Genomic DNA, 27,792 nt, shown 5'->3' on the forward strand with positions numbered 1-27,792 from the left:
CATTTTGTATGATATGTGTATACAATTTCCTATTTTTAATCCAATTATCAAATGTGGCTCTAGCTACATCTGCTGAAAGTTGGTCCAAAGCGTGATTATATTTCAGGCCTGATCATTTCTGTTTGAAACAAGATTGAGTGGAAGTGCTGATCGGTTTTATTTGTTTGCTCACCTCCAGAGAAGCTAAGTTGGATAAAATATTTGCCAGCTAAACTAATTTAAATGTTAATTTCAGATGTTTTAATGCCTCATTTTCAGTTACTGAACAATGAGTCTGAGGCAGACAGACTAATGTGAAGTTTTCAGGACAACGTGAGATAGTGGTCATTTTTCATCCTGTTTACTGTTTTTTTATCACTTGAACGTCAGGGTAGGTGTCCACCAGTTTATGCTGAAAATAACTGAATGTTTTTTTATAGTTATTCAGGCAGTCAGAAAAAAAGACATTGGATTAAGACCGTTCTCGACAAAAGTCTAACAAATATTGCATAAAGAAATCGCGCACCCCAAAATAAACTAAATGCGCTTGTGTGCGTTCATTTACGGTAACAATGGTGCGCCATCGATGTGTGGAGTTTGTTTGATCATGACTTTTTGTTATTTTTGTTTCGGCCAGTGGTAAGAAGTAGCGATCAAACGCCTCATGTATGCGAGAGGCAGTCAGGTGGTAGTAGGGGTGACCTTTAACTTTAAGAAGCTCTGTGTAAAGGCGTACTCTGTCGTAGGGAGGTATCGCCCCTTGTGCGCATCCATGTGTTTTAAGGCGATTGTAATGCAGACGCTGTCGATATCGAGGAGCACAGGACGGTGAGGCGAGGAGCTGCAGCGATCGTGATAAGAGTCGGGCTGTGACACCGCGACAGATAGGCGCTGGAGCAACTGACAAAAAGTTACAATGAAACGTAACTTCACAGCCGCGGAGAGAAGGGGGAACTGAAGCCAGGGCAATTTCTTTCTCGTAGCATGAAGGTGTGCCGTATGCGCGTTGGATGATCGCTGTTTTTAATGAAATCCATTCGCAGTCCGTAAAAAAATAAATATGAGCGCCCGGATTTTGACTCGGGGATATAAACGTGGTGTAATGGACCTGGCGATCAGAACCCGAGTGATGTTGCCAGGGACGAGGTACATCGCTGCCGCCCCATTTAGGTGTTCGGCTACCGACGGCACATGGCGGCTGGGCTGGTGTCAAGCCCGAGGAAGCGCAGGACATGCGGCCAGCGGACGCCTGGGCAGGCTCGTCGGCGGCGGATCAGCGCTCCCTGGACCCGCAGCCCGGCCGCTGTCCTCCCTGATCAGCCGCGCCGCCTCCCCTCCTCTGTGCGGTCACCTGTGGGGGGCCTCCCCCCGGAGCCCCTGGAGAAATCCCGGGAGGTCAAAGAGCTACAGCGGCTCGCCTGCTCCCAAGCCGGAGGCGGCTGCCCCCGTAGTGCACACGGACGGGAAGGCCGATGTGGCGGCCGCGGTGCCCGACGAGAAGCGCGACCGGCAGCTTGCAGAGGACGGGAGACGGCTGTTACAGCTGGCTTACCCAGAGCGATGGCGCCTGGCTGGTATGGGGGTCCTAGTGCCCGATTCGCCGTTGACCGTGTTGGGGTTAATCGCCGGGGTGCTTTAGCCCTACTTCCCATGTCCGCTGGGATACTGCCGTGAGCTGCGGTTCACCTAGCGTGGCGGACTTTTCAAATGAAGTGGTTGGTCAGCGTTCTGTACTGTATGTACAGTATGTGAATGAACTCGAGAGGGTATATTAGAAAACCCACTGCTGGGTGTTAATTCATCTAGGGAGCAGAAATGGATAAATGACGTCCCCGGGCGACGAGGTAAAAACGTCTCTAGACTAAATAGTCCTAGTCTCTGAAAATAATGACGTGACAAAAATGCCTTCACCTTATTTTTATAGAAAATGCAAAGGTTTTATTTTTTTTTCTTTTCCTGTCTCGACATTTCTCACAGAGGGGCGACCATAGTTTGCCCAGCAGGGAAGATAAGGCAGTAATGGGGGGCAGGGGAAGGGTTAACAATTGAATGGTAGTTAAAATAGTTAATAATGCCCCGGTGCTGTGAGATTACTTGGCTTGAGGTGCCCTGTCGGAACAGCTGGACAGGCAGCTGGAAGAGGGTTTGGAACCGTCCTGATAGTCTCTCTCTCTCCCCCCCTTCAGCGGCCATGGGGTTCCTGGCGGTTTCCAGCACGGTGACCATGTCGGCTCCCTTCTTCCTGGGCAGAGTGATCGACACGATCTACGCCAGCCCGGCCCAGGAGCTGGGCGCGTCTCTGACCGCCCTGTGCGCCGTGCTCTCCGGGGTGTTCCTCTGCGGGGCCGCGGCCAATGCGGCTCGGGTCTACCTCATGCAAACCTCAGGTACCGGCCCGGGCAGGGCGTTCCGCTCTGCACGTACCTCGATCCTGTCGGGGGTCTTGGTTTGTGAGCGTATTCCTAAACCTTTTTGTCGTGTTCATTCTTCTCCTCCCATTTTTTTTGGGAAGACACAAACCCCAAATGTTTTCTAACTCCAAATGTTACAAAATATATGAGTAAAAAAGAACACCTGTTTTTTTTTGCTAACCCTTAAATTTAAATCCTTGAAGACTGGTGTCAGTTCCCAACTTTTTGTGTTGATTTACTGTAATGCAGGAAAAGGTGTTAACTCTGGGTATGTCCCATTCTGGTTAAAAGAAGGTACTCAGAAGTACAGCAGATTGAGCTGGTATACAGAAAACATACAGATGACATTACACATCTGTTAAGAAAACCAATGTAGTGAGTTAATCTCAGTATAGCCTAAGGATTTTGAATAAATCCTCACATGAATTCTCTTTTGACTTTTGAAGGCTTTATTTCATGTGTAACCTACGTTCCCAGTAGAACAAAATAGAGCCTTTATTGCACACTGAGTCAAGATGTCTGCTAACAGTACAAGCTTCTTGCACATGGATGCCAAGTCCAATGTATTTATGTCTTAAGCCCAGAAATGTGAAGTTTTATGTTTTGGATCGGTCACTTCAGAAGCTTTTTTGGGCTGGGGGAGTTGCTTTGCAAAACTGATCAGCCCCAATCCTGCAGCTTTTATAAGTCATCTTGCGTGTCTAAATCACCCAACAAGTATGTAAACCTAATCACGTCTAAAGATTGGAAACGCTTCTAAGTTATTGATTAAGCAAGGAATTTGTTTGATTAAGAGCAGTGTAGGCCTGAAGGTTTGTCTTCCTAATGATCTGAAAATTGGTGTGTTAAATGAGTCTCCTGCAGTTTTTTCCATGCCTTTAAATCACTAATATTTACTCCCGGTCCTGGGAGAGATTTTCATGTCTAGAAGATCTCATTCCACTGTGGACACTTCATGACTGTTTTTGAATCAATTGCTCATTTAATTGGTTCACACTGCCATTGTCTTCAGATCTTTGTGAGTTATCTACAAAACCTGGAGGTGAAGATCGCTGCTTTAGATTAGAAAATGGTGACCAATTGTATAAAACATGCTGGACTGGGGCGATGGAGATGTCTAAATCTGCATTATCTCTTGCAGATTAGGGCTCTGCAACGATTTTCTGAACCATTTTGTGCAAATTTCTCTCTCACCCAGTTGTTGTTGTTGGGCTTTTGTTGCAATAAGTGTGTGTTTGCCCTTTGCAGTGACAAAAAGATGAAAGTGAAATATTTTGTCTGTGATAATTCTTTCAGGACAGCAGATTGTGAGAAATTTACGAGAATCCCTTTTTTCCTCAATTTTGAGGCAGGAGGTGGGCTTCTTCGACAAGACGCGCACCGGCGAGCTCATTAACCGCCTCTCTGCGGACACCGCCCTCATCGGGCGGGCCGTCACCGACAACCTCTCGGACGGCCTCCGCGCTGTGGCTCAGGCCACAGCCGGGGTCGGCATGATGGTAAAGTGCTGACCAGGCCTGCGTGATAGGCGGCTTTCTCTAAAACTGCTCGCCTGAGTGCAAGTCTCTGTTGGGGTGCAGACTCTAGATTTGAAAGTCAGTAATCTGCACGATTAGATGCAGACTCTAGATTTGAGAGTCAGTAATCTGCACGATTAGATGCAGACTCTAGATTTGAGAGTCAGTAATCTGCACGATTGCATGCAGACTCTAGATTTGAGAGTCGGTAAACTGCACGATTAGATGCAGACTCTAGATTTGATAGTCAGTAATCTGCACGATTAGATGCAGACTCTAGATTTGAGAGTCAGTAATCTGCACGATTAGATGCAGACTCTAGATTTGAGAGTCAGTAATCTGCACGATTGCATGCAGACTCTAGATTTAAGAGTCAGTAAACTGCACGATTATATGCAGTCTCTAGATCTGAGAGCCACTAATCTGCAAGATTACATACAGACTCAAAATCCGAGAGTCAGTAATCCACAAGATTGCAAGCAGACGTTAGATTTGAGAATCGGTAATCTGCAGAGGTCTTAACTCTGACTCAAAAGAGAGTTCATTTAATTCTCTAGGGAGTAAGTGTTGGAGGATCCTGTTCATGACCATGGATAATGCATGTCTGTTTGATATTTTACACCTCAGAGCATAATTGATCATTTCACATTTTTCAAAATTGTAATTATTTCACATGATTTCCAAATATACGAACATTTGATTACTGATGACTCTTGAAATGTAACGGTTTGTTTATATGCAGTAGTAATTTCTCACGGGCTGTTCTTCAATATTTTCTTTATTCTTTTTCTCTCCTGCATCAGTTCTTTGTGTCGCCCAGCCTGGCAGCATTTGTGCTGATGATCATACCCCCGCTGGCTGCGCTGGCCGTCGTCTACGGGCGGTACCTGCGCTCTCTGTCGCAGCGCACGCAGGACTCGCTTGCTGATGCCACTCAGGTAACGGCGGCACATTGGGTACATCTCACCCGCCTGATCGGGCTCTGTTCACAGCGTTGCACCAGTCCTGTGCTGTATTGTGAACCCCCTTGTTCAGGTAGAGGGAAGAAATCCACAGGCTGTTTTAACAGGCGAGATGAGTCTTTGGTCAATCCCCAGAGACACTGTGCATCTCCCAGCTACCCTGTCCTAACGGTCTGCTGTCCTCCTGCTCTGTGAGGCTAAGGAGGTCACAAGATGTGCATCAGTTGCACAGGCGTCGTTGTTTGGTCATTCTCTAGCTCATGAGAAAGGCTTTCCCTCTCCTCCCCAAGGAGTCCTGACCAGAGTACGGTATTGTGAGTTCAGGAGATGAGTAATGTTTCTCCAAGTCGGTAGCTCTTTGTGCCTGATTCTTGAATACCACCTTGGAAATCCAGAAATACTTTAATATCCTAGGGGAGGAAACTTTGTCTCAGTTCTCAGGCTTTCACTGGAGCTGTTTCAGTAGGGCCCTCGTGCCTTTGGACGAGCACACGTGCCAGGGGTCAGGGGAGGAAAACTGGCCTCCCAGCGCGTTGCCACGGCCCTTCGATCAGGATGAAATGCTTGAGGTTTTCAAGAACAGTATGAGCAGTGTTCCACGTTTTTGCGGTTTAACATCGATGTACTTCCCTTTAAAAGGCCATAAACACTTCTTGTTCCTGCACTACATCTCAATGTAGTGAATAATAATAATTGCTTATACTTATATAGCGGTTTTTATGGACACTCCACTCAAAGCGCTTTACAGGTAATGGGGATCCCCTCCACCACCACCAGTGTTGCAGCCCCACCTGGATGATGCGACGGCAGCCATAGTGCATCAGTACACTCCCTACACATCGGCTCTCAGTGGGGAGGAGAGCAGAGTGATGAAGCCAATTCATAGATGGGGATTATAAGGAGGCCATGACTGGAGAAGTGAAACTTACTGATTGCTCTCTGAGAGTGAAGATGTATTTGTATCATCATTAATGTGAATTATTTAAATAGCTCAGTTGTCGAACAGAACGCTGTCAGATAATTGTTTTTGAGGGACGAATGAGGTGAAACCTAGGTTGGGATGTTCAGTGAAAAGGTGCACAGGCCTTGTTTCCTAATGAGCCGCTTAAGCGTTTTTAACTGGGGGATAAAATCGGACAAACGCAGGTTTTAAAGGGACGTCATGAGACAAAAATAAACGCCAAAAACGCGTAGCACTGTGTATCTGTTGCAAGATCCATCTCCTGAATAACAGGAGAGTTGAAATGGCCGCTCTGGCGAGAGCCTGTTTTTCCAATAAACCCTTCGTCGCCCTGTCTCTGCAGCTCGCCGAAGAGCGGATCGGCAATTTAAGAACGGTGCGAGCGTTTGGGAAAGAGTTTGTGGAAGTGGACAAATACGTGGAAAAAATCAACTATGTCCTCCAGCTGGCCAGGAAGGAGGCCGTGGTCCGGGCTGGCTTCTTCGGGGCTGTGAGTATGAACGCCGGCGGCCGTGAGATGCTGATCCGAGAAGGAGGGCGTGCCCAGTCGGCTAAGCGTTGCCCGTTGCTCGCAGGAGAGTCAGTGTTGAGAATGAATTAATCCGAGCTGTGGCCAGGACTCGGGAGGGTGTCGTCTCTCACTCCGGGCCACTCGCTGTCTGTCTGATGTCACGTGCAGCTGCTGGAGAAATTCTGACTTGGCTCGCGTCGGGCTCTGGAGGAAGACTTTCCTCTAGCAGCTGTGAGTGGCATCTAGCAGGGAGCGGCCTCGGAGGCTTCTGTACAAATCACACTGACCTGCTGAGTGTCAGTGCTCTCGTCAGCCCCTGGTTGGCCTGTACCTCTATATCTTTCAAACCTCTCTCCAAAACGCCAACTTCACCGGAGATCTGAGTGCCGCTCGTGTTCCTTGCAGACGGGGCTGAGTGGGAACCTGATCGTGCTCTCTGTGCTCTACAAGGGGGGCTTGCTGATGGCCAGTGAGCACATGACTGTTGGAGAGCTCTCCTCCTTCCTCATGTATGCCTTCTGGGTAGGGGTGAGCATTTCAGGTAGGAGCCTTGGATTTGACTTGCCTGTACAGATTATCCCCTCCAGCGAATCAGAGTCCCATTCTCTGCTCGGTGATCATGTCCTTCCTATTTTAATCAGGACAAACAAAAAAACGTGACAGGTTGATGGTTTTGCGTCTTTGAGCCAAGCGTAGCAGGCCTTTCAAACTAAAGCCGACTGTGCACTTTTTGGTGTTTGCTGGCAGCCTCCACCCAAGTAGACACAGAAAACAAAGTCCCGAACCTCAGTGATGTTGTTAATGTGTCTTCTGCTTGGCAAATTTGTGAAGAGGATTTTCTGTTTGTCCCAGACAAAATTTCTCTCTTTTCCTTTTAACAGTCATTTTGCATAAATTGTCAAAATTATGTTGAAAGCTCTGAGCTTGTTGTGTGAAGCAGAACCTTAAACGTGCATTGCTATTGGGGGAGGTGGATCAAGCAGGGACATCTCGGGATGGATAACCAGCGACTGGCGCGGTTCGTCGCTGAAAGGATGCTCTTGGTTTCACAGGTCTAAGCTCCTTTTACTCCGAGCTGATGAAGGGCTTTGGAGCTGGGGTGCGACTGTGGGAGCTGTTGGACAGGAAGCCTGAGTTTCCTCTCAATGGTGAGCCCCCGAGTCTGTCAGGCACCTGTTCTTCATTCTTAATTGTGTAGCTCAATATAGAGAGCATCCCGTTCTGACATGAAGTCTAAAGAAAAGAATGACACATGCACACTTGGTTGGAAGGGTGTCGTCTGGGTGAGGTCCTTTCCATGTTGGGGAATTATTGCATGGCTGCTTTCAGCCCCTGACATCATTCGGTGGTTATCAGATATCGTAGTTCCGTCTTTTTGACTGGTTACCGACTCGTGATTCTCATGTATAGCCCTTCGGATGTAAATGTAAAGCCTCATATTGGACACAACAGCCCCTGTTCACTAAATTACCTCGGTTCACCTTCTTTTTAACCCACTGCTTTTCATTTCTGTGCCGAGTTCTCAATAATTAAAAAGAAAGAGTGCAACACGTTATGTTTCCAGCAGCCCTGGGATGGGAGACCTCCGAGGGAAACTGGGTCGCTGCTGCAAGTGGTGATGGTGAACCAATAGGGGGCGCTCTTCCCCTGGGCTATATTCCCAATCCACTGCATTAGTACAGTGACTGGAGATATGTGGTCCTTGAAGATCCCAGGGTGCTGTTGTAACATTAGAGGTGTTACCCCAGAGTCCTGGCTCTATTCAGATCTGGGTCTGGCCTTCCTGAGGTTCCCCTGTAAATCAGTTGGTGGCTCAGTCTGTCAGTTCTCTCCCTGATCGATCGGCTGTGCAGAGGGGCTGCTGTGTATCGCCCAGCTGGGTGCTGTACTTCGCTGCTGGGCGAAGCCATTCCCTTGATTTATGTAAAGCTATAATCCCTCGAGATTAAATTGTGTAAATTCAGGGAATTATGGGTTATTTCTTTCTTTTTCAACCGCAGAAGGAATGGCGCTGAGGCCGGAGCAGCTGAAGGGGGAGCTGGAGTTCCGCGACGTGACGTTCTCGTACCCGACCCGCAAGGACGCGCCCATCTTCCGCGGCCTCAGCCTGTCTGTGCCCGCCGGCTCGGTGATGGCGGTCGTGGGCCCCAGCGGCTCGGGGAAATCGACTCTGGTGTCGCTGCTGTTAAGACTCTACGATCCGGATTCCGGTGAGCCCTAGGCCCAGGAAATTGAGCAGGCCTCTTTCCTTCTTGGTTTTTTTTTAATTGGAATTATTATTTGGTGATTTTTGTCAGTGATCTGTTTGTTGTTTAATTTCACATACTCGTACCAACTCGTACCCAATCAGACAACATTGACGTGTGAATTGAAACCAAGTTTGGATGCATGCAGGGAGACATGGCATTGTGGCTGTTATTGCAACTGCCTCAAAGCCTCAGAGTCCTCGGTTCGATTCTGATCTCACACGCCTGTGTGTCTGGAGCCTCGTACACTCTTGTTTGCACGGGTTATCTCTGGGTCTGGATCTGCTCTGAACTGTCCCTTCCCCTGTCGACTGCTGACCCCTCCTGTCTGAGCATGGTCGCCTGCAATATCTCCCAGAGCTTCTATTCATCACGACCCTCGACTGGAGAAGTGGCGTCCTCACAACGGATGGACAAATTGCATATTCTTAATTGCAATTAAGAAAGTAGATTGAGTATTATGTCGTTCGCGAAATTCCAAAGCTGAAGAATTTAGAATTGGAATTCAATTTTTATCAAAAATGACTTGCTGCTGTACTGTACATGGAGCAGTATCGTTTTACCGTGCTCGCAGATCTGATAGGAAATCTGATGGATCCGTCTGTCCTACAGGTGTAATTGCTGTCGATGGTTATGATATTCGGGATCTGAATCCATACTGCCTACGGAGCAACATTGGGACTGTGAGCCAGGTGAGTCCCCAGTAAAGCATCAGCTACAGATCCATCTTTTTTTTTATTCCAAGGTTCTTTTTGTTGGTTGCATGAGCACGTTATTGTGATTACGCCATCTCCACCATGAAGATTGAAAGTAGCACTGCTAATAATAATAATAATTAATAATAATTGCTTACACTTATATAGCGCTTTTCTGGACACTCCACTCAAAGCGCTTTACAGGTAATGGGGACTCCCCTCCACCACCACCAATGTGCAGCCCCACCTGGGTGATGTGACGGCAGCCATAGTGCGCCAGTATACTCCCCACACACCAGCTATCAGTATGGAGGAGAGCAGAGTAATGAAGCCAGTTCAGAGATGGGGATTATTAGGAGGCCATGATTGGTAAGGGCCAAAGGGAAATTTGGCCAGGACACTGGGGTTACACCTCTACTCTTTTCGAGAAACGCCCTGGGATTTTTAATGACCACAGAGAGTCAGGACCTCGGTTTTACGTCTCATCTGAAGGACAGCGCCTGTTTACAGTATAGTGTCCCCGTTATTATACTGGGGCATCAGGACCCACATAGACCGCAGGGTGAGCGCCCCCTGCTGGCCCCACTAACACCTCTTCCAGCAGCAACCTTAGTTTTTCCCAGAAGGTCTCTCATCCAGGTACTGACCAGGCTCACACCTGCCGAGCTTCAGTGGGCTGCCACTTGTGAGTTGCAGGGTGATATGGCTGCTGGAAAGTAGCACTGTTACTTGCGATCAGCTGGCTGACAGTGGTGTGTGTGCTATGATAGACGTGTGGCCATCTTGACATGTCTCCTTCTGCTCCCCTTTCCTCACTGCTGTGCGTTATGTATACGCTGCTTCTCACACGTGGATCTTCTTAAAGACTCAGAAGGACTTTAGTCCCGTGTTGCGCCGGTGCCTTTGCTCTCTGGTTCGGGCTTCCTCGCGATCTTGTCCCGTGTGTCCTCCCTGTGTCCAGGAGCCCGTGCTCTTCTCCGGCTCCATCGCGGAGAACATCGCGTACGGAGCGCCGGACCCCTCCCGGGTCTCCGCCCAGGACATCCACAGGGCCGCCCAGATCGCCAACGCCCACGGCTTCGTGCAGCACTTCCCCAGGGGCTACGACACCGTGGTGGGGGAGAAGGGGGTCCTTCTGTCAGGTGAGGGTGGCCTCCAGGGAGAGCTTTTGTCAACAGAGAACGACGAGCAGCTTTCACACATATGTCCATTCGTGCCTCCCAAGCCTATTCAAGAACATCTGTTAATAACAGCAATAAAAGAAAAAGTACAGCAGAGTCCGGCCTTTTCTTTATAATGTTTATGCACTGAACACATTTGCTAGAGTGTCTGACCACATGAAAATCAGTGGCTGTTCTATATAATCTGTTTAAAAATCCAGTTCAATTCAAAATACTTTATTCATCCCCAGGGGGAGAGTTTAAGACAGATCTTTAAAAAGACCTGGGCTGTCACTTTTTTTTGAATCGCAAACAAAACGTAGCCACTAGGGGGAGGTTTGGCACAATTTTACTCTTTCGCTAGAGCTGAAGTGCAAAAAGTAGCCACCAGCGAGATTCATGCGTTTTAATTGGCCTCTACGAATAACGGTGTGACCCAAGACACGTCGGATAAGAATTGGCATCACCCTCACAAGTCTGTATTAATGTATGACTCTTAATCTTTGACTGTATTAAAAGACTGTATTCATCTTTGAAAGCTGCCTTCATATCCCATTTATCAGAGAGTGCTGATGTTCAGTGCAAATCAATTGAGAAAGCACAGGATCTGTTTGGGAAAGCATGTCATCAGATCTAATTGAATGTGTTTTTTTTTAACTTGAAACAGGTGGTCAGAAACAAAGAATTGCAATTGCCCGAGCTGTGCTCAAGGTATTGTTTTAATACTAAACTGTTTTGTTTTTCCATAACCATGAAGTCTCCAGTTTAGCGAGAGTGAATGTTACGTCCATAGTACCTTTCTCTGAATATGTTAATAACGTCTGATTTTTGTCGATTAGTTTTTATTATTTTGCACCTCACCATATGTCTAATTGCACAATAGCTCATATCACCAGCACGTTTACATAGAGATGAAATATATACTGTTTTGATAACATATTTTAGCTTCAGTATATATTTGGAGCTTTCCCTAAACTGCATATTGTCCTTCTTTTTATCCAGTTACCACAGAGAAAAAAGCAAAACTAGCCTATATATGGTGTCAGAGTTATTTAAAAAAATACAAAAATGATTGTTTTGTGAATAACTCTGGGAAGGGGCATCTCATTTATTTATCTAATTTTTTCATTCCCCAGAACCCCAAGATACTTCTACTTGATGAAGCCACCAGGTACGATTTTAAAGATTTGATTTGATTGTGCTATTTAATAAAAGATTTGTTTTCCTCGATGATATATTGCGATATATTGCAATGCGAGGTCTGTGAGCTCAGTTCCTTAGTCATTCTATACCTGTTTTATCTATAAGAAGAGGATTTCATTAATTTATTCATCTGACACTTCTGTAGAATGTACCTCGCTCAGGGGAAAAACAGCAGTGTTTTACCCTGGATTTGAGCCCACAACCTTCACATTACGAGACCTGAACCCTGCCCCTTGAAGAATTGAAGTTTTACAGTGTTTCTGTAATCAGTGTTTCAGTGATCTTTCAGAATGATCATTTAAGAGTCCCAGCGGGCACCGCAGACGATGCCCTGTGTGTTGTAGAAGTGCTGTAAAGAGTGTACAATCCTTAGTGAGTGGGGATCTTTGCCTGCCATTATCATGCTTCAAACCCTTGGCTGTACTGACTTTCCCGGTGTGCGCCCTGTATTCCTGTCCCCCCAGCGCTCTGGACGCAGAGAATGAGTTCCTCGTGCAGGAGGCCCTGGACCGGCTGATGCAGGGGCGCACGGTGCTGATCATCGCCCACAGGCTGTCCACCATCCAGAACGCCGACGCGGTGGCCGTCCTGGACCAGCAGCGCGTGGTGGAGTGCGGGAGGCACGAGGAGCTGCTGGCGAACAGGCAGGGCCTCTTCAGGAAGCTCGTGGAGAAGCAGGCGTTCCTGCAGAACAGCCAGAAGCACGTGCAGTGCGAGTAGTGCATTACCAGACTCAGGGCGCCCAGTGACCTGCGCCAGCAAAACTCACAGGGACTCTGGCTGGTGCCTTTGTCACTGTGGTTCACATTTTTAACTGCTCTGCTCTGCTCTTCTGTAAACTAAACCCCCATACCAGGTCAGCCATTCGTCCTGGACAGTTGAGAGATTAAAACCAACTTCACTATCTACAAAACTACTATCACTACAAAACTAGCCTTGGCAGAATGACAGAGCTCTCAAGACAGCACAGTGGTTACACCCTGTGACCAAACATTAACCTTATTCTGCCCTGGAGTGGGTGTCTGCTCCAGTGGACATCATTTGGTCTCTTATACCAAATTATTTTGGACTCGGGAAGATCATGCATTTTCACAAAATGTTGCAGGAATGTTTCACTTGTTGGGTGTCGTTTTATAGCAATGCCATCTTAAAATTGTGAGGTGCTTTTCAACAGAAACAGTCGTTTCAAAGAGCTAAATAATAAAGTGTGGGCGGCAACTTGGTGTGTATCAAGTCAAAATGTCAGCCAGCACAGGGGTGGTTTTCCGTTGGGTGGAATAACCAGTCCTCTTGCACCCAAAATGCCACCTTAAACTACTGGGATTGTAGTTTGTGATTGGGGGGGGGTAGATTTGAAGTTTTGATTTGTAACTTGACACGCTACTCAAAAGCAGGGGATTTTATCTGTAACAGCTTGGTCTTTTTTTTTACTTTCAATTTTGGGAAAATGTTGTGCAAAATATTTTTTTACACAAAGTGAATAATAATGACAATGCACTGTGTTTTATGTTCGTACAGTGGAGGCTTGTAATGCAGGATTTCAAAGTTAGGGATGGCCAGTAAGGTTAAAACTCTCAATCACAAAAGTCATGTAAAACAACAGTGATTATTTGTTTGTAAAGGTACACGTTTCCTGAGCATTGTTTTTTAAAGGTATTTTTGTAATGTTGTGGACGGAAATAATAGAGCAATCGCCTATACACTTGATATCTTATTATAATAATGTGAAAATAACTCTCAGAAAGCATAGAAACGAGATTTTAATACATTGTAGCTGGCTACCATCTAATTACAGTGCTGATAAATATGTTTTGGGCATAAAGTTCTTGAGTTGTGATATTACTGTACATGTACAGTATGTTCAAGTCCGTTGTTTTTACTGGAAAAAAAAAACAGGTAAGTGTATTTTGAAAACTGAAAAAGAGCCTCTCCAGGACCAGGAGGGTGGATCACTGGGTTAAAGAGACCCACGTTCGGGCACACATTTCTCACGGGGAAAAGTTTCTGTTTCTCATGTGGAGAAGCATTTCAAACCTTCCCTTAAGAGGCTGCAGGACTCCCTGGTGTGCTGTAGGAGTCATTTCCCAGCTGCTAGATAAAGGCAGATGGACCTAAAGGGTGTAAAGCAAGAAATGATGAAAAGGGAACGTGCACGGACGTCATTTGCTCAAGTCCGAAGCTGCTTTTGCGAAGGAGATGGCTTATAGCTGTTTCTATCGGGTGTTATAGCAGTTTAACTGTAACACTTGTTTACTCTTAAGCAGAGCCGAGGAGGACGTTGCACGTCATAAGCAGAGGCTGATGAGCTGATCTGTGCAGGGCTTGAGAGGTCTAAAATGTGTATACAGACATCGTCGAGCACTTGTCCGAGTTACATAAAAGCTTCTGGGAGTATGCAGCAAGCCACCCAGCCATGTTATTGAAGGCAAAACAGAGTCTTGTTTCCAGAAATGGCTGGATGAGTCAAATTCAATGTGTACAAAATATCCCTTCCTAGATGTTCTTTCTATCTACAGCATCACTATCATCCCAGTAACTTTCTTTCTGTAAACCATAGGGATTGCCTCTTAATTCTGTCCAGGGGTCTCGCTGTATTCTACTGAGGCAGACGGAGTCTCATTTGTTGTGCCTTTTTTGAATGTTGCAGACCGTGAATAGCATTTCTTTATCATTTTTCATCTAGAAAAATGTGAATTGTGTTTTAGACTTAAAATCTTAAATCTTTTTATTTTAATCATGGTAATTTGGATTTGTTGTCAGATCTTTCTTACTTTCATTTTTGGGTCCGTTACATCATAATTTAAAATATTGCGGAATCTCAACTGTGTAATTTCTGCTGTCTGACAGAAAGTTGTCTACCAGTCCTGTTATATGGAACCACTATGCTAAATCTCCCACCACATGTGTTTTTCTGTATTCTTCTGGGTATAAATGCAGCTATTATCTTTCATTTAATGTCACATAAGTACAGTGTACTGTACATTTGGAGAACATTTTGTTACCTGGATTAGTTTATCAAACGTATTTTATTTTAAAAATAACAGCAAAAGACTCTCCATGAGACAAGTAAAATCAAGCACCCGGGTAGCTCAACATAATAGCTTGCTGCCGGTGTGAAGCGCGTATCCCAGAAGTATTTCTTTCTGGGAAATGTCGCTTTTCCCCTGATTGTATAGAAGAAGGTCGATAGTGAGTGACGCACTGGAAATTGACAGGGCAGAGTACGAACACGGATAGAGATCAGTGATTTATGATGCAAGTGGGTACAGATCTTTGGAAGCCTAGGAGGTCCTCAGCGTGACCAATAGTACTGTACCATAGTAAAATTTGAGATAATTGAAGTTCTAACATAAGTACCGACTGGTGTTGAGTAATTTCGTGACATATATACCACGTCTTACGTAAAAATGTATGCTGTTATGTTTATACATCGTGTTCTTAATCGCACCCGGATATTTGAAATATATATATATATTTCCTACAATTTTCAATTTTGAAAGTCAATGGAATCGATCCATACTATATTTTACCAGGCTAGGGTACCTAATGAGGCGGTGTTCCGTCAGTATAACATAACCACTAAGAGACAAAAAAAAAACGATAATAAAAGTGTTGTTATGGTTTCATTTTTGACACTAGTGAGGGAGCGCGTAGCCGAGTGTGGACCACAAGGACACGCACTGAAAACTAGATACAGACAGCAGTGCAGGGGATTATCCGGGGTGGGGAAGGTTTGTAAATCTTACGATACTGTACTGGGTTTAGTCTTTAAAAATAAGTCTACAATGAGCTCAACAGCTGTCTTCATCCCTGTGAAAATCTAGATGCTCTCGGAGAACTCTCGCTTTCGGAATTTGGAGATTTTATCTTTGTGATCGTTTGAATTCATCTTTTTATTATTAGTCCCAGAGGTTCGTAACAATGAACTCCTGGATTCTTGCGTGCGGTTTCAGACCCAGGACGACAAGCCTGCCAGTGCAGGCGCTGCAGCGGACGAGGTGTCTGGGCGCTGGACAGAGTGCGACCTTGGAGAAGACTCGGGGATTGTCCCGGTTCGGAGGCCATGGGAGCAGAAGGCTAAGCGATGCGAAAACCTTTTTCCTTTTGAAGGCAATAAGACATAGACTCATGGCTCCCGTGGACCCACCGCCCTCAAAACGCTTCAATAGACCGAGCGCTTCTGTTGCATCCAGCAACGGGTCCTTCACCTCGCCGACAGCTCCGGGAAGAAATCCCCTCGCCTCCTCAGGCGGGTTTCACAGTTACAGCACTTCTCCTCCGAGGGAAGAAGCGAGTGAGCACGGCTTGGACAGCGAGGGAAAAGGGCACAAGTCCAGCCGGTATCTGTTTGATGACGCAAAAAGGCTTCTTCAGCTGGCTCACCCAGAGCGCTGGCGTCTGACAGGTGGGTCACCTGTCATTAATAGGATAGTGCTACAGAAACGTGTCCGGAAAGTGCTCTCTCTCACCTTAACTTTCATTAGGACCTTATTTAGGAAGAAAGAACTGTCCTGGGTTAAAGAGTTTAGGGGAGCCTTCACAATACACACCACAGAAAACACAGAATGTACTGTTTATGATATGTGTGTATTTGAGTCAACTTAGGAGGAGCGGTGTTAGCAAACAAGTGAAATTATGAGCTAGGAAAACACTTTTCCTAGATTTATCATTCTAAAAATGAGCCTGACAGTTATGATGTTTTTAGACCCCTGGTTTGTAGAAAAACGTTTTAGAAAGTGAAAACCCCCTAATGACGTCTAAATAAGGAAACACAACAGCGCTTCCCTTTTTTTCCTGACTAGTTGTTGTAAATAGAGCTCCAGCTGCTCTTTGTTTTACCGTTTCTGCTGTTTTGGCAAAATAATACTCTTCTTCAGTGTTTGTTTTCACATTGTATTACTCATCACACTCAGTCTGCTCATATGTGAAGCTGCATGAACCCCAGAAAGGACTGTTATTTCTACAAGTTGCCCTGCATTCATCTAAAATGTATTTCAGCTTTACAGCTCTCATCAGTCTCAGATACAGTGAGGCCAGATACAGGCTGTTTTTAAAGACCTGTTTCACAGCCTTGGTGAACCACATCTGAATCCTCCGGAAATGTTTTTTTCCACATCGCTTCTTGATATATTTTCTGGCAAAGCCCACAGCAATGTACCTGGATTATCTTCCATGGAGATGTACAGTTTGCTTTAGCCGCAGTTTGCAGCCAGGCTGGTATCACAGAAAGTATTAGATCTGGAGGGTTATGCCTCCTTGAGGGTGTGGGAGTGGCTGGCTTAACACTGAAAAGAGCAGCAAAGGATTTAGCCAAGGAAAAAATAATAATATAATAAACTTTATTTTATAAAGGTGGCTCTTAAAGGTGGCTTCTCAAAGCGCTTTACAGGATGACAACAACAATAAATAAAAAGAATACACAAGATAAAACACAATTACAATACACAGAGGAGACTGTGGATGGTGGTACTAAGTAAAATAGGAGCAGAGGGGTAAAGAATGGAATTAGTTCAGTAAAGGCTCTTCTAAAGAAGAGGGTTTTGAGTCTGGATGTGAAGGAGTTTAGAGAGGGTGACTCTCTGATATCCTTAGGGATAGAGTTCTAGAGCTTAGGGGCATAACAGGAGAAGGCCCTGCCACCCATACAATGTAGACGGACTTGAGGGAGAGTTAGGAGAGCAGAATTAGAAGAGCAAAGGTTGTGAGGAGGGGTGTAGGATGATAACAGTTCAGACAGCTACTGAGGTGTCAAGCCATGCAGAGCCTTATAGGTGAGCATGAGGATTTTAAAGTCCACATGGAAAAAAAGAAGCTTCTGCCGAAGGCTGAGGAGAAGAGATGGGAACTGGTGGCCAAAAACCCCTAATTAGAAAGAGGCCAGCTGCGGGGGTGGCAGGGAGATGTACTGGCGTACTGGGAGCGAATCATCGACGAATGGTGTTCCCCCTGCTGAAGACCCTGCAGCTGGTCTCCAGGCAGTGACGGAGGTGTGGCAGGCTGGATCCACGCAGGTTAACATCCACCTGTCTGGATGATGAACACTGAGGTCTGTTCGAATGTTTCAGAGCAGAAAGAGCTGTCATGAGCTCCAGGATGGGTTTAGCAGGGAACGTGGCTGTCGAGATCTGCAAAAACATGCTTTTGCTAAACCAAGCTGTTCCCCATCCATATGATCAGTTTTAACACCTGTTTTTAACACCTCTTCCCTTATAAACTGTGCCGTGGAAACTTAAGTGATCAAATCGTCCATTGGTTTTTATTTGTGATTGCAATAATAAAAATGTAATAAGCTTCAAAGGAGAACTGCAGTCCCAATTTCTCTAAAAAGTTTAGGTAGCAAAAGAAATTAATTGATGGCATCGCAAAATTTACTTGCATCCAGGGTGTTGTAGGTTTCAATTTCAATTATTTTATCCTAATAATTCTCTATTTGTTTTTCTCTTAAATTTTGTTGGTTGCAAGGTCACATTAAAGATGGAAAAATGTCTGACATGATTTACCTTGATTTCTGGCTTTACATCACAAAAACCTACAATTTCAATAAGGGTGTGTAGACGTTTTATATCCCCTGTAAGTATTAAAGAGATATATTCACAAGCCTGCTTGTTTACAATGCATTAGGGCCCTTTCACCTCACTGGAAGTTTTGTTGCCTCATTCTGAAGTGCAGATTATGACACTGCGCATACCTGGAAAGTTAATCTATTCTCTGATGTAAATTGGAGGTTTTACACCTTACTGTGTACATTTTACTTTCACCGTGGTTTGAAATACACCCATCAATGCTGATTCTTTCTAACCCCCGAAAAAATAAAAACAGCCTTGCAGTTCCCCTTTAAAAAGTCCTGGTTTGCCCTTCCGGAGTTGTAGATTGTATCCATCTCTCCTCAGCGGCCCTGGGCTTCCTGGTGATTTCCAGCACGGTGACCATGTCGGCTCCCTTCTTCCTGGGCAGAGTGGTTGACACCATCAATTCCAGTCCTGCTCAGGAGCTGGGCGCGTCTCTGACGGGTCTGTGCGCCGTGCTCTCAGGCGTGTTCCTCTGCGGCGCCGCGGCCAATACTGCCCGTCTCTACCTCATCGACCGCGCAGGTACGCTCTTTTCATGAGAGGCTGCAGAGTGCAACCGTTTTCCTGCTCTGTCTTTGGGTTGAGTGACCTTTAGCGATCCTTAAAAGTGGTGGAAATAACTGTCGTATGTAAGCTACTAATTCTAAATGATCATGTAGATAATAATTCATTGCATTTACATTTATATTCACCCTAAGGGATCCCAAAGTGCTTCATACACAGGAGGGACCCAATTCACATACAGTACCACTCTGCAGTACAGCCCCACCTATGTGACACACAGCAGCCATTCTGCACCTGCAGACCCCTTACACAGCAGATCAGACGGAGTAGAGAGGGCAGATTGTGCAAATGCAGAATTTAGTCTGGACACCAGGTTGAACATCCCTTTCTATATGAACTGTGCAGTGGAAACTGAAATGATCGAATAGCCCTAGGTTTAAAATTCGTCTCTCGCTGCTTTTTGTTTGCTGTTGCAATGATAAAAACTTGGAACTCTTTGGTCATAATTCTTTCAGGGCAACAGATTGTGCGAAACCTACGAGGATCCCTTTTTAACTCCATCCTGAGGCAGGAGGTGGGCTTCTTCGACAAGACGCGCACCGGCGAGCTCATCAACCGGCTCTCCGCGGACACCGTGGTCATCGGGCACTCGATCACAGACAACCTCTCGGACGGGCTCCGTGCTGTGGCTCAGGCCACAGCTGGAGTCGGGATGATGGTAAAGTGCTGACCAGGCCTGCTGTATGGCTATGCCTTTCTTTGAATCATCTATTGAAATGACCCATTGCTGCTTGTAAATCCATTTCAGTTGTTTCTCCTCTATACTTTGAATTAGCCTTTTAATGCCACGGACATATTACCCATGTTGCTTCAATACCGTTGTTAGTGCATTCTTGTTTTTCATCCTATACACCTTATCAAAGGGAATTCCTGAGGATGTTCTTTTTGACACAATGTCTGCATCCTTCACACCAAAAACTAAATCCTACAGTACAGGCGTTAAAGCAAACTACAGTAGGAAACTACAGTATAGAAGTGATTCCTAATTTTGGTTTTAGAGGAACCGATGAGCAGTTTTTCCTTCTGCACAGCTCCAGTTGGTTATGTTTCAGGAATGAGGGCCTGAAAGAAGGCCGTTCTAAAACTAAGAAATTTATAGAGAATTGATAACGATTACAAATCCCAATTCACCTTACAAGAGAATTTTACAAATATACTTCAAATAGCAAACTGAAGTCAATTAGTGATTGATGCTTAGCAAAAACCAGAAGACATTTTCCCTCCAAGTCTAGGGTGGGGATCTGCTGCTGCACGGTAAGTTAACTTTCACACGATGCGTATTTTCTTAGTCGTACTCTATTCAGCATGTTTTGGCTTCTAAATATTTTGCCCTTTCCTAATAGCTGATGCTCTAATTGCACTAAAAACAACAACTGTGGCCTCTCAGAATTAGGGACAGCCATTGTCAAGAGCGTTTTCATACAGTATCTGAAGCAGGAAATCAACTCAAATCTGACAAGGAGATTTTAGCTTTTAGTGATAATAGGTGACTGCGCAGAGGCAGACTAATGAAAGTCTCAACAGATCAGGAATGATATAATACATCTTATAAATATTTAAAAATATCTCAAACAAAAGCGTGTCGGGTATTTATTTTATTTAAGGAAGAAGGACAATCAAAGATCACGCACAAGGTGACCAAAACCAGCCTTGTTTCTGCTCTGCTGCCTCCCTGCCTTGTTTGTTTTGTAACATCTCCAGCACGAAAGTGAAAGAGCTTGACCAGGGGAAGTCTGGGGCATTCCCAAGGCTGCCCTATGGCGAGATTTTCTATTGTCTCACCAGAGTCCAAACGCACGTACTTTCAGGCATTTTGTTTTGTAGTTGTGCTGTGGCAATTGCATGTTGAGGAATTTACAGGTGTGGCTTACCTGATGCCACTTGAGAAGAAACAAAGCAAAGCACATTTAAACAGGAGAAGAGCAGGCGTTCCTTTACCCAAAGGAATGTGGGAGTATAGAAGAAGCTACCCAGCCATGCTGTTAAAGCTGTGACCTAAAGCTGTTCGGTTTCTTTCAAGAAACAGCTGAATAAGAACTTCTGATGGTTTAGCTACTAACTGCCAAACAAGCCCACTGGCCTCCACTGTTTGTAATCCTTCTTATATTTCTCCCTTATATTTCTTATCTTACACAACACGTAACATCATGTTCACGTTTCAATAGTGTACAGTACATGCAAATCAATGTGTAGTATATGCAGTATTTTTTTGTGATGGAGGGTTGTGCGGGTTGATGGTTGTTTTGTATCTTCTGTTTCCCTCTCCTCATTAGTTCTATATGTCACCGAAACTGGCAGCGTTTGTCTTAATGATTGTACCACCGCTGGCTGTCCTGGCTGTGGTCTATGGGCGGTACCTGCGCTCTCTGTCCAAGCGCACACAGGACGCACTGGCTGAGTCCACTCAGGTGACTGAGGCTCATCAGAATGTAGCACCGCTACTACTTCACTAGCGGCTTTGTTAAAAAAAAATAGTTGCATCTACAACTACAAACTGTCTTGTGAATTAATATTGTATTTATCAGAAATCAATAAGATTCTGATTTTATTTCAATAAATAAAAATTGATGAGTGATCTACAATGAAAGGTGAGATTGTGGAATAACCTGAAAGCTGCATACAGTAAGTAACTCGACCACTAGCTCAAGCCTTGCAACTCTAGTGTAAGAACCTGGCTATTCAGCTAGCAGCCATATCACCCTGCAACTCACAACTGGCAGCCCACTTCCCCCCATCCAGTACCTGGATGGGAGACCTCCTGGGAAAAACTAAGGTTGCTGCTGGAAGGGGTTAGTGGAGCCAGCAGGGGGCGCTCACCCTGCAGTCTATGTGGGTCCTAATGCCCCAGTATAGTGACGGGGACACTATACTGTAAAAAGGCGCTGTCCTTTGGATGAGATGTAAAACCGACGTCCTGACTCTCTGTGGTCATTAAAAATCCCAGGGTGTTTCTCGAAAAGAGTAGGGGTGTAACCCTGGTGTCCTGGCCAAATTTCCCATTGGCCCTTACCAATCATGGCCTCCTAATAATCCCCATCTCTGAACTGGCTTCATCACTCTGCTCTCCTCCCCACTGAGAGCTGGTGTGTGGGGAGCGTTCTGGCGCACTATGGCTGCCGTCGCATCATCCAGGTGGGGCTGCACACTGGTGGTGGTGGTGGGGATCCCTATTACCTGTAAAGCGCTTTGAGTGGAGTGTCAAGAAAAGCGCTATATAAGTGTAAGCAATTATTATAAATTATTATTATTATTAGCCCATAAAGTTCATACCTTTTGCCTCTTTGCTTCCAGGAATTGAAAAGAAGAGATCAATAGGTGCCCATGGCAACACTCCCACCCTGCTGGGGTGAGCTTTCAATCTGCAGAGAAGGCTTACATGTTCAAATATGAACCCAATGAATACTGACAGTATTAAAATGACTCATCTGAGTGCTCTCTTTGAAACAATCTCCCATTCTCTCTGGTCTGCAGCTGGCTGAAGAGCGGATTGGCAATGTCAGAACAGTGCGCGCATTTGGGAAAGAGTCGATGGAGGTGGAGAAATATGTGAAGAAAGTGGACTACATCCTCCAGCTGGCCAAGAGGGAGGCGTTGCTTGAAGCTGGCTTCTTTGGAACAGTGAGTTATTAAGTGCAGGGGAACCATGAACACATAATGTGCAGTGACAACAGAGAAAGCAGTTGGTCGATGCCCTGTTGCGGACACGATTTAGAGGCCTTGCAAACTGTCAGGAGTGGAGCAGGGCTTGGGTCATGTGCTTTGATGTTTATCTTTTCTGGGAAGTGGTTTCTTAAACCTCAAGCTCTCAAAAAGACTCCTCCTTCCTGCATGCGCTAGCGACATAGAATCGGACAGAAATGAAGGAAACAGGCTCAATGAGAAAGGCTGCTCAGTGCTGCCCTTCTTTCTTGCAGGTAGGCCTGAGCATGAATCTTTCCATGCTTGCTGTGCTCTACAAGGGCGGGTTGCTGATGGGCAGTGAGGACATGACCATTGGACAGATCTCGTCCTTCCTTCTGTACACCTTCTGGGTTGGTGTGAGCATCTCTGGTACGAGACCAAGGGATCATAAGACCGTGGAATTGCATCCTCAGGAAAAAGAGTCAGCCAGTTAGTTGGCAAAGAGCGTCCTCTCTTCTCTCAGGAGTCCCACTGGGGAATGACATTCTCTATGTACTTCATGGTGGGCACGTACATCTCCAGGTTTTGTAGATCGTCCTCTCTTTTCAAGGAGCTCTCTGCCCAGTGGCAACTGTTTTTGGGCCTGTGATGTCCTTCTGTGGATCCATGCCAACAACAAGTAATTCCTGCTTGTCCACGTAGATATCCAGTGCCCTGTTGTCTTTTGTCAGCTCTTGAATTCTTGACACTCTTTGAATTGTAGACAGGCACTCTTACCCAACAGAGAATGTCCTTCCATTTGGAACACTAAGGAGCACTTAGGATACGAACTGGATTCCCTGTCCTTTCAGACAACGCCTAGAATGTGTTCTGTGCTCCAAGGCCTTTTATGGTTCGGCCTCTATTCCTGCTCTCAAGATAATGTCTATGATTTGCAACGGTATCACAGAAGAAAATAGGGGAAGCAAGCAGGAGCCTGTTGTTGTCCTGTCTTGCACTTGTCAGGTCAGACTCCAGCTTGCTGTGGTGCTCTAAGGATAACCCAGTTACTGAAAGAGGATGGAACTGCTATTGTATGTAATAATATTAATACCATTAATTCAAAATGACTATTTTGAGTTTTATTCCAAAATTCTTTGAGCTTGTACAGCATGTGAAATAGTAATAGCTCGTAAGAGCTCAGTTTTATCTGTCATCTTTGACATATCATTTATTTACTTGCACGGCTTTCATCCAAGGCAGCTTACAAATGCAATACATTTCATTGCAGTACAGTTATGAAGGACCATTCTAACTTGTGGCTGAGTTATGCAGTACAGTAACTTGGTTTCCCCTGTTTGCACAGGTTTTAGCTCCTTTTACTCTGGCTTGATGAAGGGCTTTGGAGCTGGGGTGCGACTGTGGGAGCTGTTGGACAGGAAGCCTGAGTTTCCTCTCAGTGGTCAGTCTGGTTTTCTATTGACATTGATGCCCACTTTGTATGTAATTACATGCCTCTTCATAGGCAGACATTGTTGCGAAAGTAGTGCATTACAGCTGTAAGCTGCTTGTTTGAGGGATTACATTCTGAATGAACAAACTGGAGAAAACCTTTTAAAAAGGAATCACATACTGCCATCCACATTCTGCATATAATTACTATATGAAGTAAAACTTTACCTCTTAAAAGTATTTTCCCTAATTTCTTCTCATTACATGAGAAGAACCCCTTACATTAGAAATGTGTGCCCTTACTGTATAATAATAATTATTATTATTCCTTACACTTATATAGTGCTTTTCTGGACACTCCACTCAAAGTGCTTTACAGGTAAAGGGCAGCCCCACCTGGATGATGCTCCAGTATACTCCCCACACACCAGCTCTCAGTGGGGAGAAGAATAGAGTAATGAAGCCAGTTCAGAGATGGGGATTATTAGGAGGCCATGACTGGTAAAGGCCAGGGGGAAATTTGGCCAGGACGCCGGGGTTACACCCCTACTCTTTTCAAGAAACGCCCTGGGATTTTTAATGACCACAGAGAGTCAGGATCGGTTTTATGTCTCATCCGAAGGACGGCGCCTGTTTACAGTATAGTGTCCCCGTCACTATACTGGGGCATTAGGACCCACACGGACTGCAGGGTCAGCGCCTCCTGCTGGCCCCACTAACACCTCTTCCAGGAGCAACCTTAGTTTTTCACAGGTGTCTTCCATCCAGGTACTGACCGGGCTCACACCTGCTGAGCTTCAGTGTGTTCCCGGTTGTGAATTGCAGGGTGACATGGCTGCTTGCATTAGGTTTTAAAAGTAACATTGCCCATCAACATGTATAACTATATTGGAGAAGAGCACACTTTCTACAAAGTTTTCCCACCAGCTCTGAGCTGACCACATGTCAACCCAGAATCTGACCCACTCTGACACAGAGTCACTGCGCTGAGCTGTGCGGAAGGAGATACAGTGTTTCTGCCTTAAAAAAGCCCAAAATATTTTGTTTCTCTGTTCTGTTGCTGCCTCTTCCTGTGAACCGCAGAAGGAATGGCGCTGAGGCCGGAGCAGCTGAAGGGGGAGCTGGAGTTCCGCGACGTGACGTTCTCGTACCCGACCCGCAGGGACGCGCCCATCTTCCGCGGCCTCAGCCTGTCTGTGCCCGCCGGCTCGGTGATGGCGGTCGTGGGCCCCAGCGGCTCGGGGAAATCGACTCTGGTGTCGCTGCTGTTAAGACTCTACGATCCGGATTCCGGTGAGCCCTAGGCCCAGGAATAGTCCACCGTTTGGTTACCTTTGCTAGACAGCGACGGAAAGCAGGTTGATGCTTCATTTTAAGAGCCTTTCCCATGCTGCAGGTTCGCTTGCTGTGGATGGGTATGACTTACGTGACCTGAACCCCCAGTGGCTGAGGAGCTTTATTGGGACTGTCAGCCAGGTATGACAGCAGCATTCCCTGCACACCTTGGATTGGGTGCTTTCTTTATGAATTCTAGATTCAGATCAATCACAGGTCTGGAAAAGTATGCCTGTCGCAGGCATGCAAATGAACAGGCGAAGGTTTATTCTGTGCTGAAAGGAAAAGAAAACGAACACAACGTTTCGGCCGTGGAGTCTTCTTCAGGTCTTCTTCACATGAAAAAAATAATGAAAAACGTTTTCCAGGCGCTCTTCTCCTATTTTTAATTGTTATTAACATGGCCCCGAGTTGTATTTTGTACAACATAGCCTGATGCCGGTCTTGACGCGTCGGCGCCTTTGCTCTCTGGTTCGGGCTTCTGATCAGCTGACCAACCAGGAGGACGAACCCAGTGTGGTACCACAGTGGTCAGGAGTCACAGGGAGAGGACCCAGAAGCTTCCGATCCAGGAGAGGGCTAGGCGAGAGACGTGGTCAAGGGCGACTTCCGTAGTTCGTATCCAACAGGGCGCAGAAGATTTAGTCAAACCGGCGAGGTAGGAGCTCCAAGGGGGCGACCAATACAAAGATGCAGAGGGTTTAAATACTGTGAGAGCAGGAAGGTATGTGGATAGGTGGAGTGTCACGGTTTATTGATAGGAACGGTGTGAAGAAGAGCTCGGGGCTGGAGTGTAATTAGCATGAGTGTCCTTCTGTGTGGGGATCTGGTTGGGTGAGGGCGTGACAGCTTCCTCGCGATCTTGTCCTGTGTGTCCTCCCTGTGTCCAGGAGCCCGTGCTTTTCTCCGGCTCCATCGCGGAGAACATCGCGTACGGAGCGCCGGACCCCTCCCGGGTCTCCGCCCAGGACATCCGCAGGGCCGCTCAGATCGCCAACGCCCACGGCTTCGTGCAGCACTTCCCCAGGGGCTACGACACCATGGTGGGGGAGAAGGGGGTCCTTCTGTCAGGCAAGAGGGTCGAACTGATCCACCACAGCCTGGTCCTTCTTCTATAAGAACACTTTATTAGCCATATACAATTTTATTTAGGAATTTGTCTTTTCGCGTATCCCAGAGAGAAGCTTGCTCAGGGGCCCAAAGGAGTAGGATTCCTTTGCCGACTGCGGGATTTGAACCGGCAACCTTCCAGGCGCAGATCCTTAGCCACAGAGCCAGCGATTCACCCTAGTTAGTTTGCTTTAATTACACTGCTTCACATCTGGAACTCACACATCACTGGCAGTGATTGCAGGGGCAAAGGGACTGCAGTGCTCTCCTGGCTGCTGCTTTTAAGATGAATTTTGGAGGGCAACATCCGAGAAGTCTCTGAGTATTCAGCATCACTGCTTCATTAAAGGAGGGAAATATTTCATTAGTGTGATAACTCCTACATTTGAAATCTATGAAATGTAAGAAATAGAATCAAAATCTGCTTTCAGATTATGTTTATTAAACTGTAAATATTGGAACATAACAGACTCCATTCCAGAATAACATGCAAGTAATTTAATTTCTCTCTACCAACAGGTGGTCAGAAACAGAGAATTGCTATTGCACGGGCTCTGCTAAAGGTATCTAATAGCATATTATGCTTCAATATCCTTGTTCATGACTGCACAGACTTAGACAAAGTACATACTAAACCTTATGCATTAAAAATGTATTTAAACTGGAAAATATTTGTTTCAATAAATAACTTTGTTTTTATTCTCCAGAACCCAAAGATACTTCTTCTGGATGAAGCCACCAGGTACACAGTTTGATGCTGTTTCCTATTATTTTATATTTCATGATGCCCTATTAAGCATTTATCTGATGATAAATGCTTGAAATTAAAGCACTGGCATCATAAGTGTCACAAGAATCTTTCTGAAGGTGTTTAACTTTAAATCCCAGCAGGCACTGCAGACGATGCCCTGTGTGTTGTAGAAGTGCTGTAAAGAGTGTACAATCCTTAGTGAGTGGGGATCTTTGCCTGCCATTATCATGCTTCAAACCCTTGGCTGTACTGACTTTCCCGGTGTGCGCCCTGTATTCCTGTCCCCCCCAGCGCTCTGGACACAGAGAATGAGTTCCTGGTGCAGGAGGCCCTGGACCGGCTGATGCAGGGGCGCACGGTGCTGATCATCGCCCACAGGCTGTCCACCATCCAGAACGCCGACGCGGTGGCCGTCCTGGACCAGCAGCGCGTGGTGGAGTGCGGGCGGCACGAGGAGCTGCTGGCGAACAGGCAGGGCCTCTTCAGGAAGCTCGTGGAGAAGCAAGCGTTCCTGCAGAACAGCCAGAAGCACGTGGTGGTGGAGTAGCGTCAGTGCAGGAGCAGGAGAGCTTCTGTGGCCAGTGTGGTCAAAGCTCTCATCACAGGGAACCCAGATTGCAGCTCTTTTACTTAATTAATTGTTTTTTTATCTGTTCTGCAGTCCCTTCAACTTTGAAAATGCCATATTGTGTTCTGAAGAATATTGTCAATTAAAAATATACTGAACCCATTTTTACATCAAATAATAATTTTCCCTGTGAAACAT

The 27,792-nt window shown here is 45.9% G+C and overlaps 1 protein-coding gene across 1 annotated transcript; it reads left to right on the top strand.

Moving 5' to 3' along the window:
* The first annotated feature begins 650 nt into the window (after positions 1 to 650).
* On the top strand, positions 651 to 27,753 carry abcb10 (ATP binding cassette subfamily B member 10). Its single transcript, XM_088934181.1, has 27 exons — positions 651 to 1,553; positions 2,166 to 2,366; positions 3,687 to 3,889; positions 4,711 to 4,845; positions 6,174 to 6,320; positions 6,747 to 6,882; positions 7,394 to 7,489; positions 8,342 to 8,551; positions 9,200 to 9,279; positions 10,244 to 10,424; positions 11,110 to 11,153; positions 11,579 to 11,613; positions 12,110 to 12,355; positions 13,910 to 13,922; positions 15,549 to 16,050; positions 18,536 to 18,736; positions 19,234 to 19,436; positions 21,052 to 21,186; positions 22,250 to 22,396; positions 22,693 to 22,828; positions 23,745 to 23,840; positions 24,914 to 25,123; positions 25,227 to 25,306; positions 26,056 to 26,236; positions 26,795 to 26,838; positions 26,983 to 27,017; positions 27,318 to 27,753. The coding sequence occupies exons 1-27, from the start codon at positions 1,040 to 1,042 to the stop codon at positions 27,571 to 27,573; spliced, it is 4,467 nt and encodes a 1,488-aa protein (XP_088790307.1). The 5' UTR covers positions 651 to 1,039; the 3' UTR covers positions 27,574 to 27,753.
* The last annotated feature ends 39 nt before the right edge of the window (positions 27,754 to 27,792 follow it).

The sequence above is a fragment of the Atractosteus spatula genome, chromosome 15 (genome assembly GCF_055471065.1).
Source record: "Atractosteus spatula isolate fAtrSpa1 chromosome 15, fAtrSpa1.hap1, whole genome shotgun sequence".
Lineage (NCBI taxonomy): Eukaryota > Metazoa > Chordata > Actinopteri > Semionotiformes > Lepisosteidae > Atractosteus > Atractosteus spatula.

What these genes read in the sequence shown, in the direction of transcription:
- abcb10 (XM_088934181.1), top strand. Translation starts at nt 1,040, where the DNA reads ATGAGCGCCCGGATTTTGACTCGGGGATATAAACGTGGTGTAATGGAC. An exon ending in CTACTTGATGAAGCCACCAG is followed by an intron (nt 11,614 to 12,109) that starts GTACGATTTTAA and finishes CTGTCCCCCCAG; the next exon opens with CGCTCTGGACGCAGAGAATG. An exon ending in ACTCTACGATCCGGATTCCG is followed by an intron (nt 25,124 to 25,226) that starts GTGAGCCCTAGG and finishes CCCATGCTGCAG; the next exon opens with GTTCGCTTGCTGTGGATGGG.